Raw genomic sequence first — 21,176 nt, forward strand, 5'->3', positions numbered from 1 at the left:
CGGCTGATTTCTCTGCCCTGAACCCTGAATAGAAAGGCAGAGGCATGTCAACAGAGTGCTCAATAATTGGTTCGGACTGGGCAAAGGCCCCTCTACCCCAGAGGAACAAAGGAATTAGGGGTATAAGTATTGGGACCCTGCTCCCAAGAAATTAGATACTCCTGAAACAAGAAGAACCTCTGCCAGAGGAGAAGGAACTGGGAAAGCTGTAGGAGGAGTACTGTCCCTGACCTGGGGGATTGGCCTGCAGTGGTTGCCTTGCTGCTGAAGGAGAGGAGAAAGACTACTAAAGACTTTGCTTCAACTTGTGCTTTAAAAAGATCTCCAAGGGCTTGAACGGAGCTTGCCCCCTGAACGAAGTCCCAGGACCAGTGGACTTCACCCCCAGCTCCCCAGAGTCTTTTGGAAGTGCCTGCTGCTGTTGTTGGGCCTTCTGAGGGACTGCGTGTCGCTAGGAGCTGGAAGCGCGACGCAAGGAAGAGAAGTGTGCCGCCGTCGGAGCTGTTGCCGTCGCATCTCGCAGAGAGTGTCGCCGCTGTAGCATCGCATCGAGCGGAAGCGTCTCGCATCATTCCGGAAGTGTCTCGCAACGCCGAAGAAGCGTGTCGCCATCGCAGCCATCGTAGCTGTCGCATTGCACCGCATCGAGAGAAGAGTCTCGCATCAAGGAGGAAGCGTGTCGCATCGCAGCCATCGTAGTTGTCGCATTGCACCGCATCCAGAAAAGCGCCTCGCATCCACGGAGAAGCGTGCCGCCGTCAGAGCCGCTGTCGTCGCATCTCGCAGAAGGGGTGTCGCCGCTGCAGCATCGCATCGAGCGGAAGAGTCTCGCAACATCGGGGGGGGGAGGAGGAGGAAGAGCCTGGGAAGGCTGGTGTTAACAACAACAACAAAAACAAGCATTGGGCGCACGCGTGCCTCCCGCTTTAAGTTGAAAAAAAAAAAAAAAAGACAAGCTCGGCGGAGCGTGGCGCGCGCTTACTTTTTTGTAAGGGAAGCGGAACACTGAAGGGTTTGAAGACATACAACTGTCATTTACAACTCCTAGAAACCACAACGTGCTTCATGACGTGCTGTATGCAAAGCTATTGCTGTAGTGTGCTCCTGCGCAAGTCGAGTCTTCGGACTCAATTGTGTGCGATAGTGCACTCCAGAACTGAAAGACACCCCTCACCCTGAAAGACACCCCTCACCCTACTGTCACCCAGCCCCCGTGTTTCCTTTCTCATGGGGCGGGAGCACGCAGTATATAATCTCTACATCCATTCTTTACACAAAAACACTTCAGTTACTTTAGAAACATGTAACTCCGTGTTTAAAAGACGCACCAGGCGCTAGATCCGCTAAGGCACTCGCATTAACCCTGCTGTGTAACGCTGCCCTGAAAAGGTTCAACTTCTACTAAAGCACAGTCCGAGTTGGTGCAGAAAAAGTAGCCGCCTAAAAGGATTAATCTTCCTGCGCAGCTTGAGGTTGAGCCCGGAAGGAGGCAGCTGAACCTTAGGAGTGGGGGGGGAGGAGGAGGAAGAGCCTGGGAAGGCTGGTGTTAACAACAACAAAAAAAACAAGCTGTGCAGAAACAAAGGTGAGTGCCGCCTTTGCTAAACTGAAAGCGCGCTAAAAATAAACAAAAGAAGCGCCCGCCACTGCTCAAGCAGCGGCGCAACTGCTGAAGTGCGGAGCTGGTGGAAATATAACATGATTAATTAAAATACAAGGGAACCTGCTGTGATGAAAAAAAGCTACAGCCGCCATTGTTTGTATTGCACCTGTGTTAGGAGTGGCGTAAGGTGCTTTACCAAAGCTAGCACCTGCTGGTAAGAAAAAAATACGGCGGCCACTATTGTTTGTATTGCACCGTGCTTTGCGGTTTTATTTGTTACACTTGGAATTTTTGTGTAGTTGTTAATGCGCGTCCTGGCGCGCTGTTGAAAGAAAAAAAATGAAAAAAAAGTTAATTTATGTGAGATTCATTAATGCGCGGCATGGTGCGCTGTTGGAAAATAAAAAAAGAATGATTTACAAGCTAGTTTAAGCAGGATTTATAATTGCATAAAGTACTGAAATTTAAAAAAACACGCAAAACAGCAGAGTAGGGGTCCTGCGAGCAGTGTGGGAGCAAAAAGAGCTGCATTACGCCCTGCTTATCTCCTCATATATGAAGGAGCCAACGCTGTCTCTGCTCCTTGTCCCGGGATCATAAAAGAAGGCAAACTGTGCAAGAAGAAAGGTATGTGCTGCCTTCGTGAAAGTGAAAGCACGCTGAAAATACCCAAAAGAAGCGGACGCCATTGCTCAAGCAGCGGCACCACTGCTGAAGTGTGATTGCGGAGTGATCATGCTGTGATGAAAAAAAGCTGCGGCCGCCATTGTTTGTATTGCGCCCGTGTTAGGAGTGGCGTGCGGTGCTTTACAAAAGGCGGAGGTGGTAAAAAAAAGCGGCAGCCACCATTCTTTGTATTGCACTGTGCGTTGCTGAAACTTTAAGCTTGGCACCTCGGCGATGAGGAGCAGACAGCAGAGGGTTTAAAAGCAGTTCCCCGGCGATGAGGAGCTTGAAAAGCCATCTCCCAGGCGATGAGGAGCAGAGAGTTGGAAAGCGGTCCCCCACAGGAAAGCACCTACTGTGTGCAATAGAAGCAAGCCATTAAAAAAACAAGCCCGGCAGGGCGTGGCGCGCGCGTGCTTGGGGGCGGGGGAGCGGACCCTTTGAAGTGCTCCCAAAAGGCGTATTGCATGGCGGCACGATGCGCGTGATTGTGCGCGTGCTTGCAAGGCAATCCGCTTTTTGGGAGCACTTTTCAAACCTGCTCTCTATAGTCTCGCCTTGCGATCGCTTACGTGATAACAAGGCGAGACCTAAAAACTATGCATCCTCAATGTTGGGACCATAGCAGTTAAACAATGGGATGGAGTATGAGGCTAGACCCCCCATATCATGCAGTAACGACCTTGTGGGTCTTGAATGTAGCCAGAGGGGTGATCAGGATAGCTGTTCCCCTAGCATAAGCAAAGCATCTGTGGGCAGCCCATTTTGTTGGGTAATTGGTCGATGCAGCCGAGTCCATGTGCGTCTCTTGCAGCATTGCAATCTGAATGCTGTGTGTTTCAAAGGTACCCTAGTATGTGCCTGCGCTTACAGGGGTCTCTCAGGCCTCATACATTCCAGGTCAGCAAGTTATAAATAGGGCCGTCAGAGGTGTCTGGCATAATCACAGGTCTGGCATTGCACATATGCCCCTATCCTGTGGGATATAAGGCATTGTGTTCTGTGCGAGTAGTACCTACATGCTAATGGACAGCAATGTGGTGCACTAGAAAAACAGCAGTCCCCAATCTCATTCCTCTCCCAACCCACAGCCACAGCCCAATCCCACCAGAGGATCCCATCCAACGTAAGTTACAACTATAATTAAAGAGAAGTTGCTGCTTGCCATTTTGCAGCAGTTGAAAAAACACATTAAAGAAGCTTTCCAGCAAATCAGACAGAGTACAATAAAATGACAGAGAATGCAAGCAGGATATAGCATAAGTAGGGAAAAGAATAACCCACACAAAGGGCAGGTAAGAGATGCGGTATAGTAGAGTAGTGCAGAATAGCAAAGAGCAGTAGCATTCAGTAACATCTTACTGGGAATTCCCACTGGGGGATATCACCAGGGATCCTCGCAGTTCCTCCCCAGTGGTTGTTTGGAGAGGGACGAGGCATCAAAGAGTACCACCAGCATGCGCTACACATATTCCTCCATCCGCCAGGTCGCCGAGGATTCGGGAACACCAAGAATGCGGATGTAGTTCCTGCGCACCTCAAGGTCCTCGTTCTTAGCTGCAATGACTCTCAGAAAATGTTCCATGTTCTGTAACTGCTCCCCACTTTGCGTATATACATCTTCCAGGCCAGACATCTGCTGTTCAGCTTCGCCGATGCCCCTATAATGTTTCTCCAGTCTCTGGGTGATAAAATCCATGAGCATACTCATGAAGTCAATTTTGGCTTCTATTGATGTGAGGCTTTGGCGCATGGTGGGCGGCAGAGAGCGTATGTCGATGTCCTCAGGCAGTGTCTGTGATGGCTGACCCTCTGCCATACTCGCAGCAGTGCCACCAGCCGGCACACGTGCAGATTTTCGAGCCTCAAAATGGAGTTTGGTCGGTTTGCATTCGTTCTCCCCATAGCTGTATCACCTTTTCATTAGTGGAGAGTAGCACGGTGCAGGGCAAGCAGGAGAGGACTGATGTAGTGAGTGGATGTCCCCGCCAAAGTGCGCACTCTATGTAATCTCAGTCTCTAATGTACTGCTCCCGCCTGCCTCTTGGGCTTTGCTGTTTTTGTATACTCAGCGACTGACCTCTAAATACCACACTGGGTTTTATTGCTTGCAGGTTCAGGAGGCAGACTCCCAACTATCCCACTGTCAGGACCGTTACTCACCTCCCTCTATCGCTGCAATCTGTGCGATGCATGACCCAGCCCTCCTGTGCGGTTCTTCAACAGCGCAGCAACTTCACTATAAGGGTTGTCCACTAGCGGAGGTGGGGATAGCGCTCATGTCTCCCAATGCACTGCGCTGCCACAGATCGGTACCCGGCCGGGTCTCTGTAGCCTTATTTGCTTACCTTCCTTCTGTGTTCAGCAGCTAACTAAGTAGCATTGCGTTTCACCACAACTCAGAATCACTCCGATGGGCTTGCTCTGTCTGCCGCTCCGCTCGCCAGCGTGGGGCTTTTCCTTAAACTAGGACGGTTCTGGATTCCTTACCACACACCGCTGGGGACGCCATTTTGGAGGGCCCGCCATGCTAGCTCCCAACTTTTCACGACACTTCTTCGACCGGTCTGGCATCGGACCACATATGACATCATTTGAGAGCAAAATTGCTCTTCCATGGCCTCACTGGGAGGAGAATTGTGCCGGTTTAATGTCCTGGCCAGCAGGCTATCTTGCTTGCCAGCTCTCTGGCGCTACCCCCCAGAGATTACTCATCGTTGAAATATCCATCAGGTGCCAAAATGGATCCAGAAACAGTTTCCTCAGCAACGCCTCTCCATCGTGACCCGGTGGTGCAATGCAGTGATAGAATCACCCTACATATGGCACCACCTTGTGCAGTGTGTTTCAGTTTCTTAAAATTTTTTCGAGCCTAGCTGGAATGTGCGCAGAGAGAAATGAATACAGGTTGCCAACAGGTGGAGGAAAGAAAGGTCTAAGGTTAATAGACAGGCCCATGTGGTAGGCAGACAACTTTCACTAGGAAGAATGGACAAATGAGTACAAGTTAGTCTAGGTAAACTACTATAAACAGCTGCCGGACTAGCGACTCGCCAATACTATGGACCAAAATAATTGGCAGCAGTAAAACAGTTTCGGCATACAATGAAAAGTGAACGGAACAACTTTGACTTGATTTGAACAGTGAGTCCACAAGAAAAAAGTCAACACTAAATTCAAGTCTCAATGTGGAACAACAAAACGAGTAAGTAGAAACATACTTAATAGACCCTTCAAGAAAACGGGACTACAGATTAACCAAATGAAGAAGTTTGGTTAATAAGTCATAAAATGTCCAAAGGAGTCAATTAAGTGTTGACAGTAGATACTGCTAAACCTCTTGATTAAGGGCATGCACAAAGTACAGGATGACAGATAGTTGAGCCTCAAAAGGGTTTAAACTGCAGTCTCGCACCACAAAACAAATTCGCCTTAATAACCCGCACGGACAGACGTGGTTGTCTTCCTGGCAGCCTATATGACTTACCTCTTCTGATGGTAGGCAGAAGACCTTTAACAGTCACTACTCCACCTCTATATGAGCAGATGAAATGTCAGAGGATTGGGTGTAAGGCTAAACTATCCTGCTGTGAATGCAGGTCTGTTCTGTGGGGAGGAGAAGTGATGGATGAATGCTGAGCTCCAACAAATTAGCATACCAAATCCTCTTTCCCACATAGGGACATGAATATCAGCTGGGCATGAGCCTCTAACACTTTCTGCTGAACTTACAAGAGTAGTGAAATGGGAAGGAAGACATACAGCAGGCCCTGTGACCAGTTCAACTGAAAGGCATCCCACAAGAAACCACAAGATAGGAGATGGAATGTTTGTGGGTTTTTCATTGGTTTAAACCAGAAAGTATGGCCTCTCGCACTCCGATAGCATTCGGGTGCATGAAGTGCAAGACTCACAGATCATGATCAGGCCCCAGACACCACATAGAGCATAGAGGTCAGCCACGGACCTAATCTTCGCACATCTTCCATAGTGCGTAAACTTCAAAACTTTAGGAGGCAACATATGAACTAAACTGCTGTTGTATTAGTTGTTGGGAAATTTCGTCAGCACTGAAGAAGAGCTCTTGACTTGCATCATTGATGAGTGAGTAAACAGGAATGGAAATCACTGTGCCAGATTTAGGCTGAAGATGGGGCTGCAATTTGCGTCTCTTGGTGGCAGATGGAGGTGCTGGAAAGCTATTAATAAGGGAAAACATTACAGATCCTGTCTGGCACCTAGAGGGTATTGATAATGTGAGGATTCTGTAGGAAGAGAGTATTTAAAAGTCACCGCATTTGGAGATCAGACATCACTGTCCTAACCAGTCAATGCAATCTGCCACCAGGGCCTCATCGGTCACACAGGCCAAATACCAGCCATGAAAGCTGGGCTTCCAAACCCGGCACCAATTAAATGCTTGATATTACCCTACACTTGGTGGTGAAATTAAAAAAGCATACAAATATCTTAGCAAATAATGTCTATCTTCATGCTTGAGTCAGGAGCATTTCTGGGGAGATCCCACACCTTTCTGCCACTGTAGATGAGATGCCTGCTCCCTGTCTCTCCCTCTCATCCCTTCACTTCAAGAACGAGTAAGCCACTTCACAGCTGGAATGGAAATGCAGACCTTAATAGGCTGAAGTCTAAGAGGTGGCATTGATCCACACTGACAAACAATGCTGAACATCCTGCTGCTTAAAGGAGGAATCATCTAATTCATCAGAAACTTCAGAATATTGCCCTGCAGCAAAGTAGTATCTGCTTCTTATGTTTACCCCTACATTTTGCTGATGTCACACTGTTTTTGGACTAGTCTGACTGGTAGCCTGCTATTCAGGACCCCAGTCTATCTGCTTTCTCCCTTAAATTGCTATGTATATACTTTAGATACACTCCAGATTGGATACTGGGGTACCCTTATCAGTCCCTAGTATACCCAGAGCAAATGTACCCCAGAGGCCTCCCTTGGGCTGAAGCATGTATTATGCCACCCATGAGAGGCCATTCAAATTGACACGACAAGCCTGCTAAAACAGACTGTAAGCTGGTGCTTGCACCAATGACTTAAGACATAGGTTTACTATATCTATCTAAATCACCACACTTAAATACCTATCAGTCACCCCTATGGCAGGCCTTATCAATCCTGAAGGCAGGGTGCTGGGTTTTATGTGAGAGGGTGCCCCTGCATGAGTAGGGCCCCTCTGCAGCCTTTGGAGACCATTCTCCGGGGTTGTCTGTGATGCAGCCAGACATATATGTTTAAGTGCATTATAACCTTGCGGTAAATGCTAACTTTAAAACGACTGCTTAGAAACATGCTGTGTTTGGTGTCAAACACCTTGGAATCATACCTCCACACCGGTAACTGGTGTGGGAGGTATGATTCCACCCCTCCAAAGGAACATATGTGGGTCACAAGTCAACCCGGTACCAGCTTTCTCGACCTGGGCAGCACAAAATGGACGCTGCCAGCCACAGACACGATTCTGCTCTCATGCTGCTAAGCCAAGCTTAAGCAGAGGAAAGCATGACAATATGCATCCTGTCACAGGGAGGTGTGACCACCTCCCAGACAGGGTTTAATGTATTGGGGCTGGGTGGGTGCACTCAGAGTGCCAGGAAGTCTACACTGGGGGCACATTTTCTATCCCTGTGCATAGTCCAGCTCAAACCAGTTCTGGGAGCCACTGGCTCCCGCTCTGGCGCGCAACTGGACAAAGGACATGGGTGTAGCCGCCCTCTGTCCTGCCCCTCCCCTAGGATGGTCCACAGAATCTTTCCAACCCCTTCCCATGGGTATACAGTGGATTACCTGGCTACAGGACTTTAGATTTTGCCTGGACAAAATTATGCTAAGAAGAAACCAAGTACTTTGACTGCCTGCACGACGCTTAACGACTAAAGAATCTCCCTTGGAGTAAAGGAGTTACTCCCCTGCAAAAGCAGGCACCTAAACGCATCTGACCGTTTTGCTTCTCCCGAGCTCCTGAGGACTCAGAAGATTTCAGCAACACAGGAGGTGGGATACCGAAGGTCCCTGAGGTAGATCTGACCTCGCAGCGATTCTGAGACCAGTATCCCTCGTGGGGGCCATGCAACCTGAACCCCTGTGTACACCATACATTTGCAATTGCATATGCTTGTTGACGATTGTTGCTTGTGCATTGCGCTTATGCATTGTGCTTGTGCATTGGACTCCGTGTAGTCCTGACCTCGAGTAGTAATTGCACCGAAGATATCCGGCCTCCACTTACCGTGAGTCCTGTGGGCTGGTACTTTGCAAACTAGCTTGAGGTCTCCTCGCTATCCCTGTTCCGTTGGCCTGTGGGTCCTGGCGAGGGTCACCTTGTTTGTTCTTGGGCTTACCTGGTTGCTCCAGATGTGCCCTGACTCTCCATTGCTTAGGGAGTCCCCTGGACCTTGCTGGTCCACACCGTAACCTGTTTACTTTGACCGCGTGGGGTGCATTTGACAAGGCTTGTTGGTTCTCCAGCTGGACAACGACCCCTCAGCACTCGACATCCTTCGTGGGACAGCTCACCTCCGGATCCTGGTCATCCTCGACGTCTACTGGTCCCCTTGGCTGCAGAGTCAAGCAACCCTTCTTCGTACCTGAAGCACTCGACATCGGTGGGCATCCGACTACTGAGACCCTGGTCACCTGAAGTGACCCAGACTCTGTCCCCTCTTCTTTCAGATTCCTCTCACCTTGTAAACAGGCTTGGATTCCACCGGACACTCTTCGCCTTCCTGGCAGCAGTACTTCTTTGCAACTCTCCATTGAAAATGACAAAGGTTTCAGACACCATTTGACCCCTATGCACCCGGCTCCACTGGGCTAGGTAACACGGGTAACTCAGTACTCACTGTTGGGTTGGCCTTAGTACATCCTATGTTCTAAAGGGTTTGCTTGAAGTCCTCGTAGAAGTGTCTTTAAACTGTAACTTTGCAACCGCGACATTCCCATAGAGTTGTACGGAGCACGCGGTCGTGTTTCCTCACTGCACCCGTCCTCCGTGGGCTCCCTGTGTCACTCATCTGGGTGGTTCCTTGGGGTCTCAGCGATTCTACGTGCTCTAGGCAGTGTCTAGTCAAGTCGTGATTGCTATACCATTTTTTTAGTATATGGCTTGGTCTCCCCCTGGAGCCCGCTGTGTAATTTGCTACTTACGAATGTTCTATTGATTCAGTATTGTGTGATTTGTGCCATAGTCTCGTATAGAGACTAGTAGAGAGTGTTTTATTAATAAATACATATTTTTATACAACTACTGAGTGGTTCTCCTTTCATTTAGTCATTTAGGAGGTGACCTACTGGTAAAACAAGCTGCTTTACATTCCTTCAAGATTAAGCCTGAAGGCTGCTCTCCACAGCTACCACTAGGATAGCTTTCTAAAGGTTATCTTTGACCTCATATCATAAGGGCCGTGTGGACTGGTGCAGGGTGCCCACTTTAATTTGTGGACAGCATATAGCAGGCCACCTTCTCACACACCCATCACCACCACCAGGGTGTCCTTAGTAAACAGACAAAAATGTATGATGAACGCCTCATGAAGTTTGCTCATTTTTTTTAGGTTGAAAAGGAATGGTACACTTACTCATCATGTCCTAATGGATTTCGTTGAGTAGTGGGTCATGACTGCCTGTGACCACATGCTTGGTTAATCATTCCAACCAGGAAGCCTCATAAAAGCCACATTTGGGGAGTGTGTGCACAGCCATTTCTGGAGCATTTAGCCGTGTCTATCTGTAGTTTGATCACCCATATTAAACATTGTGGGCAACTATCAGACTGGATTTCAATGGGGCTCACGCTCCAATCAAATCCTGCCCTGCCCTGCCCGGCAGCAGTCAGCTCATGATGAGAGACAGTGGCTGTGTTAGATACAACTTTGGCAGGCAGGCCAGCGCCAGATGTTATGGACTACCTTCTTCATCTAAGGAGGACCAGATGACGTAAAGGGGGATCAACATTACTGAATAACCCTTTCTTTTCAGTAATTGCAACTAAAAGAACAAGAATTAGCAATGCAATAGGTCTCGCATTTGCGAGAGTTTGAGCTATTGGCATTTTGAAAGATAATGCCTTTTATTTATGTGTTTACAGACCCAGCAAGCGGTGCGTTAACACCGCTTGCAGGCTTTATAAACACATAAATAAAAGGCATTGTCATTTATAACGCCAACAGCTCAAACTCTCGCAAATGTGAGACCTTAAGCAATCGCGGCACTTGTGCTTTAGCTTAGGATGTTGCAAAGCTAAAGCACGGGTGCCGCTATATCTTTAAAATTAAATAAATAGGAAAAACTTTTTTTTTCAATTACTTTACTTTTGAAGCAAATGCGGCACCCGCACTTTAGGGTTTCAACATCCTAAGCTAAAGCACGAGTGCCACAATAGCAGGTTTTTTCTATTTCTTTACTTTTAAAGTAATCGCGGCACCTGCGCTAAAGTGTAAGATGTTGAAAGCTAAAGCACGGGTGCCACCATTGCTACAAAAGTAAACCAATAGAAAAAAATGGCGGCCAAGCGCATTTTTTCTATTAATTTACTTTTGTTACAATGGCGGCACCTGCTCTTTAGCTTTGAACATTTTTAGCTAAAGAGTGGGTGCCATGATTGTTTCAAAAGTAAAACAAATAGAAAAAAAAGTGTGCATTTTTTTTTCTATTTGTTTACTTTTAAAGCAAATGTGGCAACAATGTTTTAGCTTAAGATGTTTAAAGCTAAAGCGTGGGTGCCCCCATTAAAAATAAATAAACAGAAAAAGAAAGGCATGCAGCTGTGTTTGGCCAGCATAGAACGCTGAATAAATGATTAAAATAAAAGGACGTGTTGAGGGAGAGCGTGTGCTGCCTGTGTTGCAGGCAGGACAAACCTATCTAAGATAATTGTGCTCAAAAGTTGTAATTAAAGCCTACTGAGTAACAACACGTAACAGGGGGTGTCCTCATGGGAGGTTACAAGATGAGACAAGGAGGCGGTACTAAGGAGGCACTACTAAGCCTATAAACCAATGAAAAGCCACAGTTTACAAAGGACAGTGACAGGAGCCAATAAAAAGATAGGCAGAAAGTGGGTGGAGCTTCAAGTTCATACCTGAATACAGCATGTTTCGAAAAGACAGCAAAAGCTCTGCCTAGGCGAGACCTTAACATTACACTTTTGTCAGGGTTCCTGGGGGGTTAGTACCTCTCAGCCATAAAGCTAATTGGATTAGGTTTACAGTTACATACTGTTCAATAACGTGGGCATCCGAGCAGTGATTAAATGGAAATATAAAAGAGAAGGCACTTTTTATTCCAGAGTACCTATTTGCCACTAAGTACAGGTACTCTCCTATTAGAAGTATTGCATCCCTGCTAAGATCTGCAAGTACTCTACCTTTAAAATTAAATAAATGCAGGTGCTGTTTACCTGCCCATTTAAAACGGTGCATCCGAGGGGATCTGAATCTAAGAGTTTATATTTTAATGGGTGATCCATAGGGAAGGAATTGTGAGGACGTCATTCTCTGGCACTGAGACGGTCAGTCGTGGACAGCAGACGGAACGCTCACTAGAATGACCTCTGTCCCTTCTGATTTATGTCATACCAGGGCTATCGGTGGAAAGTTGGCTGCACAGCTCTGTATATCTAAAGTGCGCGCCATTGTTTGGCGATTCCTGTCTGAGTCGACACTTAAATCTAACTTAATAAAAGAATAATCTTAACAGTTCTCAAAGTACAACGCAATCGCACGCAAAGCAGGGCGTGAATAAACTTGTTAAAAGCTCACAAACGTTTCGATGGTCCTAAAAATATTCAAGTGGTCGGCGTGCCTTTTCGCGTCATGCCGAGCAGTGTGGCGCCACACACTCCTGCAGTACTCCCAACATCCCGAACAGTGGAACCTTGTGACTTGACCGGGCGGCACAATAGCTATACGTGATTTCATTCATTTTACTAAGTACATCATCTTATTAGACGAAAGGAAATGGCATTAAACAAGAGTAAAACCAATACCTTTTCAGTGTATCGTGCAGCAATGTATACTTGGACTTTAACTCGGCTACTCTGGTTCCAGGGATATTTCCAGATGCGTATAACTAGTAAAAGAAATACATTAAAATGCAGATCAGTCAACCTTCCATTTCTATTTAAACAGCTTTTATTTTTAATCTTCAGCATACAGTGATTTTAATAATATACATACACCAAGTGAAAAGTGCAACAGATACAGAGGTCAGTTATTAAATCGCAATAAAAGGAAACTAAAAATCAAACAGATCGTCGGTTATAGGTAGTGTTGCAGTACATAAGTTAGAGGTAACCGCAGCTATGGTGCTTTCTACCATTGTAGCCTAACCCTGAAAATGACACTGCCGCCGGAGGAGGTTTCAATGACTTCTAATGAACATAGACAAGTGTGATTGTTATGATATTTTTGGAGTTTTGGGCTTTTCCATCCTGAGCGTAACACAGAGAGCTCTATTTATCGTTTACGACTTTGCATGTAACTCGACACTTGGTGCTCTAGTTACCCCTATGTAATTTAATTCAGTACTTGCACTGTAAAATATACATGAACGCATTATGGCTTTTCACAGTGGCGGAAGAGTCAGATATATTGCAGTTTGGAGCTTGAACTCAACAGATCACTGTGTCCATAAACCAGTGTTCCAGGTGCAGAGTCTGCATTTTGTAGTTATAGGTCGATTCGCTCATCTCAGGGTTATGGGTAACTTCCGGCTCTTGAACAGCTACTTTGGGCTGGTCAGTACCAAATGTGCATAGAGTGGCAAGTTCCATCACTTGATTACTATAGTAGCGGGATAAGTCCAAGGTCGCCAGGCCAGATTTCTAGCGCTATGATACACTCTTTGTAAACAGCACTGCTATCCGTGAAACCACAGCAGGCAGGTACTACTGTCAATTAACTGAATTGTCAAGTTCATCCTCTTTGGGGTTTGATTTTCAATGAGGACGGCTGTTGCAAGGTGAAAAGATGGCAGCAGACTTGGCTTAAGGGGATTCATTTAAACATAAAACGTAGCAGGCAAGCTGCCAAGCAGCCGAGATCCTCCTCAGCCGTCTCCCTGCCTGCCGTCCGCCCCTCAATGTCTGATCAACATCCTCGTTCTCGCATGTTGACCAGAGCTGTGAATTGATCAGCGAAGGAGATCAAAACAAACCTTTCCCCTTACAATTCCACACAATGTAAGTCAACAATAACTTTCAAATGCAAAGAAAAACAAAACAAGAAAATACAAGGTTAATGAGAATAACATGGCAATCGCAGATAAAATTGATCTATTTTCATTAATATCACAACAACAGCAAAAGGAAGAAATAAGCATATGATGGAGCAACAACAGAATTCATTCTAAAATGTAATCATCAAATTTAACAGGATAACGGCTTACCCATCTGCTGTTTTCCTTATCAATAGAGTTTGAAGCAGAACCACCTCTCTTGCTGGTGGGACATTCAACAGGAATTTTTGAAGCATTGCACCAGCATTCATTAATGACACCACTATCTCTTGCAACCACTTTTGAAACCCGTGCCACATTCCACCATTGACCATTACTCAACTTTACTGCACAACAATCATCACTAATTTCATCTGCTAAGTAAGGCGAGCTGTATCTTACTCTATCCTTCACTACTCTAGATTCTGGCAATTTGACTCAGTCCCCAGTTTCTTTTTTTGAAACATACTGGTCTGGTGCATTTCATATTATCATATCTATATTTTGTTTTCGCACGACAAGACTCAATTTTATCACATGCCTGGCTCCTCATCTGTGGTATAACTCTGGTGGACATATGGAGGCAGAGATCATGGTGGTGGTGCAGGGTAGGGGAGGTATGTCCCAAGTTTATCGCACACTAATCATAAACACCCCAGACACGTTGATGGTACTTAGAACATACTGGGAGGGATGGCTGGGCCCGCTGGATGACTCCGACTGGTGTGATGTGTTGATGGCCCCCAAGGTCAAAGTCATGCATTTTTAAAATGAACACATTGTTAACGTTGTTTCAGAGATTCTACTGGCGCGCAGAGATATTCAAATATCTATGGATTTGAACACCAGAAAACTTTAATGCAATAGTTATAATTTTTTGATCAAGCAGTGTCATTTTGAAAACGTGTCCCTGTCACATTGACAAATCTGTTGTATGGTTAAGGCTCTCAGATTTTCAGAAAAATACAGACAGAAAACAATCTATTTTCTTGTCTTTATTAATTTCTAAATCTAGAGAAATACAGAAAATAGGTTTTCTTCTGCACAAATCTACTGTCACTCATGTATGCTAGGTCAATAGCTGTGTAGTCTGACAGGTAGTTCTACTGAACTTTTCTGCAATAGGGCTCCAATCCTCTCTTGATAACTTGGGCATTTATTGCAAGAGAAATGAAGTCCAAATAAATCAAGAAAAAACAAAAACGTCATGTTCACAAGGATCCGCAAGCGGCATCATTGGCTATGGGAGCTAGGAGAACACAGAATCAAGACGACCAATTCCTACAATTACCAGGGAAACACATTTCAACCCTCCAGCGTATACAGCACTCATATAGCTGTCCTGCAAATACGTGCTTCACTGATCGCGGTTTGACTTTGCAAAAAAGAGAAACATCACAGACCCTTCTCTCTTGCCACTATTGCAAGTTAACAAAACTAAAATTTCTACCTTCTCTGAGTTATTGCCTCGAAGCATTCCTAGATAAATTCGGAGACTGGTTAAACAAGAACCAATCCAGATATTTTCATCAAATTTGTAGGCCCCCAATTTCTACGAGAGGCCCCAGATACAACTGGAATTCGGCCTTATAGAACAGATATTGGCACAGAGGGCTGCGTTGTTGAAATGTTGGTTTAAATCACAGAAGGGCGTAGTCGAGAGTCTTAAATTGAATTTACGGGATTTATGCTTGAAAGATTTTCAGGATATCAATGTTATGTTTTTTCTCAATCGTGAGGAAAACCTCAGATGCTGAGAGTTGGAGGGCAAAGGAGCACTCCAATGGTACACAAAAGATGAAGAATACTATACACATGATAATATGGGAAGCAATGAATTTATACGCAACAGGGTCGCTTAATAAATTCTTACATATATGAGGAAAGGTTACTAAGTAACAAACTTATAGGGATCTCGTATATAAATTGGAGATGTGATATAGAATTTGGGTTATCGAGGTTGGCATTTATTACATTTATTGTCATTTGGTTGTATCATTTTCATGTGATTTTTGGTTCGAGTATTTAAAGAAAAAGTTTGAGAACTATTAATGGGCTGGATTTTAAGATGTATTTGCCTTGGATCTGATGCTCCTTCACTTTGACAATATCTTTTTTCACTGCAAGTCAAACCTTATTAGTGCAAAAACGGCAAAAAAACGTATGCATCATCTTTAAAAATGTAGAATTAAACTAAATATAGGTATTTGGCTAGAGGCTCGTTGTATGCTTTTTATGAAGAAAAAAATCACTGCTCTCTGACCAAGTTAAAAGACTGAATACACATTAGACCTGTGAGCCTACACTCAGCCTTGGCGAAAGCAGAGACACAAGTAAATCAGCCCATCTTCGAGTCGCTGGCCGATAAAGGAACAACATTTGGCAATAGTAGAAGCAGGAAGCAAATGAGACAGGGATGGACTCTACTCTATTTTTGACCCATAAACTCAGTCACAATTTAAGCTACCGTCTGTACTTTTAACAACTATGGCCCTCATTACAAACCAACAGTGAGGACAAGGGTCAAGTGTCTGCCATTAATGGTGAATACCATTATCCCCAGGGTGAAAGATTTACTATGCGTGGTAAATAACTTCTATTCAGAGTTTTCAAATGAAATGAGGCATAACATGCAGAATCACTGTTTAACACATCGGATACCGCATGTTTACAATTCCTCTGAGTCTGATCAGTTCTGTCAGCTTTTACCAGCCAAAATTTGACCGGGGTAAATAAACAGTGACGATGTGATCATTATCACCCACCTCAGAGTTCCAATTTCTGTGCAAACTTCTTTGTACACAGAGCTCGGAATGTAACACCAAGCTTGTAATAAGGGTTCCTTCTACCTTTCTCCGTTATATTTCATATCGGTACCCTAATATAGGTCCAGGGAACATCGTACACTTTCCCTACATGAGCTCCCGTTATTTTATATGAACGAGCCTTATAAGGACATAATTCCAAATAAGGACAGAATGCCTTATACGGACATCACGCCTTATAAGGACTACAGCCTTTTATGGACTAAACCTTTCACCTAGTTACATGCAGAGGGTGGGTTTTTCCCCAATCGATATTGCTAAGACGTCATCCTTAGCACATATGAATAATTGAGGAGTACACTCTCCAGGAGGTCTACTTCACCTCTCATCGACACACAAGGTTTAATCCCCAACGTCGTCCTCAGACTGAACAATGGGTAACACACGTACATAGTCTGTATAAATACAGCACCTCTTGCTATCAGAAAGCAGGAGGGACCCGAGACTTCACCACCGACACACTGACCAGAGACGCTGCAGCTCCAGCATGCCATCGCTCCAGCTGACAGTGGTCTGAAGATCCCTTGCGGGGTGTCCAGCTCAACTCCAGGACGAAGTCCCACACACTCACTATTTCAGGTATGGGGGTTTGATTAAAGCCTAGTGGGATTCTTGGCTCTTCGGCTTAGGCTATATAGCTCCTACTCACATGCTAGGTACATCTAGTCAGGCATCTTAGGAGTACGAACTTCATTTTATAAATGCATTTCTTATTCATGTATATGTTCATGACTATTGCAAAATGGTAGAATACTATTCCTTTTTATTCACTGTGCTGCTGGTTCTATATCTCTGCTTCTGTGTTACAGTTGTAACAGCGCACCTATTCTACATGAGAAGAACTACTGTACAATAAATTCTTATTGTAAACGCCATGACTGTTTCTTCTCTGTATCTCTCTGAGAGCAAAAACAAACATGCACGAGTGACTAGGCGAAAGGTAATATATTGTGTCCACAAGTCGGAGGTTATTGTGTTCCAAGGTTGCCAAAAACAAATCTCTTTGATAGCTCGCAGTGCCACTAGAATCTCCTGCTATCTAATGCAAACCATAGGCTAATATATGCAGCGGGGTGTACAGAGTTAGTCTGCCACCAGACCCACAGTATATGTTATCCGTAAACGGCGTAGGTCCTGCATGACAGGGTACTATAGGACCTACACTACATGGCGCCCAACGTGGTATATTGAAGGCGCACCTAATCAACAGTAGAATCTGAGTAGCCCAGTCGTGCTTCTTATTCTCAGAGACCCTGCTTACAAAACCCAGAGACGTCTAGAGTAAGTGGGAAAAACTTCGCCACAGCTGAGTAGTTGAGATATCCTATATATTGGCTGTTGGTTAATCAAGCTTGAAAGGAAAAAGTCCCAAAATTGTGCATAAAACGTTTTCATACCTTCCTTAGACAATTGGCCTGTGTTCAAAACACAATGGTTGAAGAGGGAGATTTAAACGTTCTAAATCAAGGACTTAATCAGTCTAGTGAGGAGGATGCAAATGCAATACATATTGCACCCAAAGTAAGACAAACCTTAACAGTTAAACTACTCAAACATGGGTTACCACCCAGAGGAAGTGTAGTAATATTTGTGATAGAGGCACACAAAGATTTCAAAACAGAGGTATTCTACTCATGGGTTATATTCCCAGCAGCAGATGCTGTAATAAAAACCTTTCATTATTACTTACATGATGACATTCCAGTGGTCTACACTCCTTTTGAGGAGACTGAGATTCCGCTTACCAACCAGGAACATATTTTCTGGTTTAATGGCGCCCTACCCCACATAAGAACAAGAGCAAGGCTTGGTCCTTTAGCGATTCCAGGAGCAGCATGATATTTGCGACCTATGCACCACATCCAGACATTGACATAATGCCAGGTGATGAACTACGTGTTCAACACAAAGAGCTGATAAAACCCTACAGAAACATGGCATTTCGTCTTGAGGACACACGCAGTCCAACCTACAGTAATTACTCCGACTGCAACGCCTACACAGAGCTCAGGGACTAAAATTACTCCACAAACATTACACGCGGTAATGGGCAGAGTGCCCACAAAACGTGAACAAATTCCTTTCTGGATAGCTCAAAAAAATAACCCAGTTAGAAGCAGTTTTTCCAAATACAACACCCTTTGAAAAACACAGAATGTTAACAATCTGTTTGCCCATGGGGATAACACCACAGTTAGAGGACTGCACCTCTTGGGGTACAGTCTTTGCTGCCATATATACCAGAACTCATGGTATTCCTTCACTAGCAGTAGTACCATATTTGTTAAGACATACAAAACAACTATGGAGCAGAACCTGCCCTGAACTTAGGGATGAAGTTATTAAATAACTACGACCAGGTATCCGCCATAATACTAGCTAACATCAAAGGGGAAGCAGCATCAGTGGCAATCCGCCAACGCCTAAGGGAATTCACTCCATTAGAACAGGAGAACAAACTACCCAAAATAATTGAAACTGCGTATGCAGAATAAGGCAGGGATATAGTTTGGGGGGAAAAGCTTTAAAAACTTCAACTACAGGGCAGTCCTGAGAAGGATAGTTTTAAACAGACACCTACTTCTTCTAAAAAGAAGTGGCATAACAAAAAAGACAACTCTGAAGAAAAAAGATCTCAGTCCCGCGGTAGGTCTCCTCAACAGGAGCCCTCTGAAAAGAGGTACAACCTTAGGAATAGAGATAATATTAGAAAACCTGACAGGTATCAGGATACTGATACAGTTTCCTCTCATTCCTTGCAGGGCTCGAAGAAAGGCTCCAAAAGAGAAGGACGGTCAGAACACAGAGAGGAGCGCACACAGTCCAGAGACAAGAAGCGCACTCAAGACTTTACTTCTAAAAAAGAAGAGAAGCAAAGTCCAAAACCTCAATTTAAGAAAAAGAAAGTTGCTGGTCTGAAAATCAGACATGCCCAGAATCCTGAGGACACAACTTCTGAACGAGGAATGGGTTCTGACGATGCTAGACAGTGCGGCAGAAGTAACAATAGCTCGCCTGAACCTGAAGGAATTTCTGGTGACAGCGGAGTTGAATGATTACATCACGGTGGAAAAACAAGACACCAGGGTGAGCGTCCCACATAGCTTATATGAAGTAACACTCTGGCTTGAGGGGGACAAACCCAGGAAAGTAAAAGCTCTTTTTGGGAATAACTTATCTGGTCATGACATCCTGTTAGCAGAACAAGATTGGCCGCCTGCATTCGTTATTGAGTGCCCCAGGGAAGAAAGTGTAATTTTTCCTGCATTTTCCAACATTGTTCCCATTCACTTAAAACATGATTATGCACAGGAGTGGGCAGTAGCCCAAGCTCCGGCACAGTACAAAAATCACGCAGGGTGGGATGAGAACTCAACCTACCACGTGATCCCGTTAAAAGTTTCACCAAATGCTCATAGGCAATACCCAATAAAGCAAGAAGCTAAAAAACAGGTCAGGGAGATCTTAGATCAAGTTGAATAATAGGGGGACATTGAAAAATGTACCTCTCCAATGAACAATCCTTTGTTTCCAGTCTCTAAACCCGACAATACATATCATCTAGTTTTAGATTACAGACATTTAAACTTATGCACAAAGACATTTGCTGTCCGAAATGCACACAGTGCTGCATTAATGAATAACATTTTGCGCAAAAAATACAAAATCACACTTGATATCTCAAATGGATTTTTCTGCCAAAATATAGCGCCTGAAAGCAGGTATCTGGCCACCTTCAGTGCGTTAGGGTCCCAGCGACAATTTTGTCGTTTGGCACAAGGGTATAAAAACGGCCCAGGTGTATTTTCAGCAAGAGTAACAGAGTTACTTCACAAATTTGATGAAGAAGCGTGGTCATATGTGAATGATATTAATCTGACTTACGACGACTTGATGAGGCACTTGACCAGGGTAAGCACCATTATTATGGGATTTGCCGCAGAAGGCTATAAGTTCAACTTTAAGAGTCGAAAATAGCCCACCTCAATGTCCTATTTTTGGGATATGAGCTGTCAAGTGAAGGCAAAAGTCTGGCAGCTAACGTTTTAGAAAAGTGTGCACTGCTCCAGCCTCCAAAATCCTAAAAAAATTTACAATCAATACTTGGATTCCTAAATTTCGGCAGAACATACATTTTAGATTATGCACAAAGGGTAAAACCTTTCTATGAATTAATTAAACCTGACTTTTCAGCAAAAGATTGGACACAAGGACATACTAATATTCTTCGTTTAAACCAGGAAGGCATGATTGCTTCAAAACACTTAGACACGCGTAAACGTACGTCACTTAGTGATCCGAATAATTGCGGGTCAAGGCAGGTACCCATATTTGACCTTTAATGATGGAAAAACTGTACCTATTGGTTACAAATCACACCTGTATACAAGTGCAGAAATGCGTTTAACTTCAACAGAAAAAATACTAACGGCCGTTCAGACTAAAGTAGCAAGAGAAAGAGCACTGGCTCAGGGGAAAAGCATTATTGTCGTAACTCCAGTACCAGCTTTAGAAGCTGTTACAAAGGCCAGTGTCCCAAATGCGAAAGCGTTACATCCCAGGTGGATACAATGGGCAAATTCTCTAACTGCAACGGACATTGGATACAGATTTGATCCTAGTTTAAAAACTCAGGCATTCCTGTAATATGAACAAGATTATCCTCTACCAAATGAAATCTTGCCTCTTGATCAATATGAATATATTATATACACTGACGGATCTGCGCAACCGGCCATAGAGAGTAAGCAACAATAATTTTCAGCATGTGCAATCGTAAAAGGTTGCATGCACGATGGAAAATTCCATCCTAGTTGCACAAAAACGCAATCTC

General features: G+C 44.6%; 1 protein-coding gene across 1 annotated transcript in view; it reads right to left on the bottom strand.

Annotated features, from left to right (window-relative positions):
* The window catches only part of CCDC146 (coiled-coil domain containing 146), a 1,030,007-nt gene that overhangs the window by 726,835 nt on the left and 281,996 nt on the right, over positions 1-21,176 (bottom strand). Inside the window, exon 3 of the mRNA XM_085654014.1 lies at positions 12,289-12,371. Coding sequence (XP_085510140.1) covers positions 12,289-12,371 — 83 coding nt within the window. The remainder of the gene's footprint in view (positions 1-12,288; positions 12,372-21,176) is intronic.

Source organism: Triturus cristatus, chromosome 4_1 (genome assembly GCF_964204655.1).
Source record: "Triturus cristatus chromosome 4_1, aTriCri1.1, whole genome shotgun sequence".
Taxonomy (NCBI): Eukaryota; Metazoa; Chordata; class Amphibia; order Caudata; family Salamandridae; genus Triturus; species Triturus cristatus.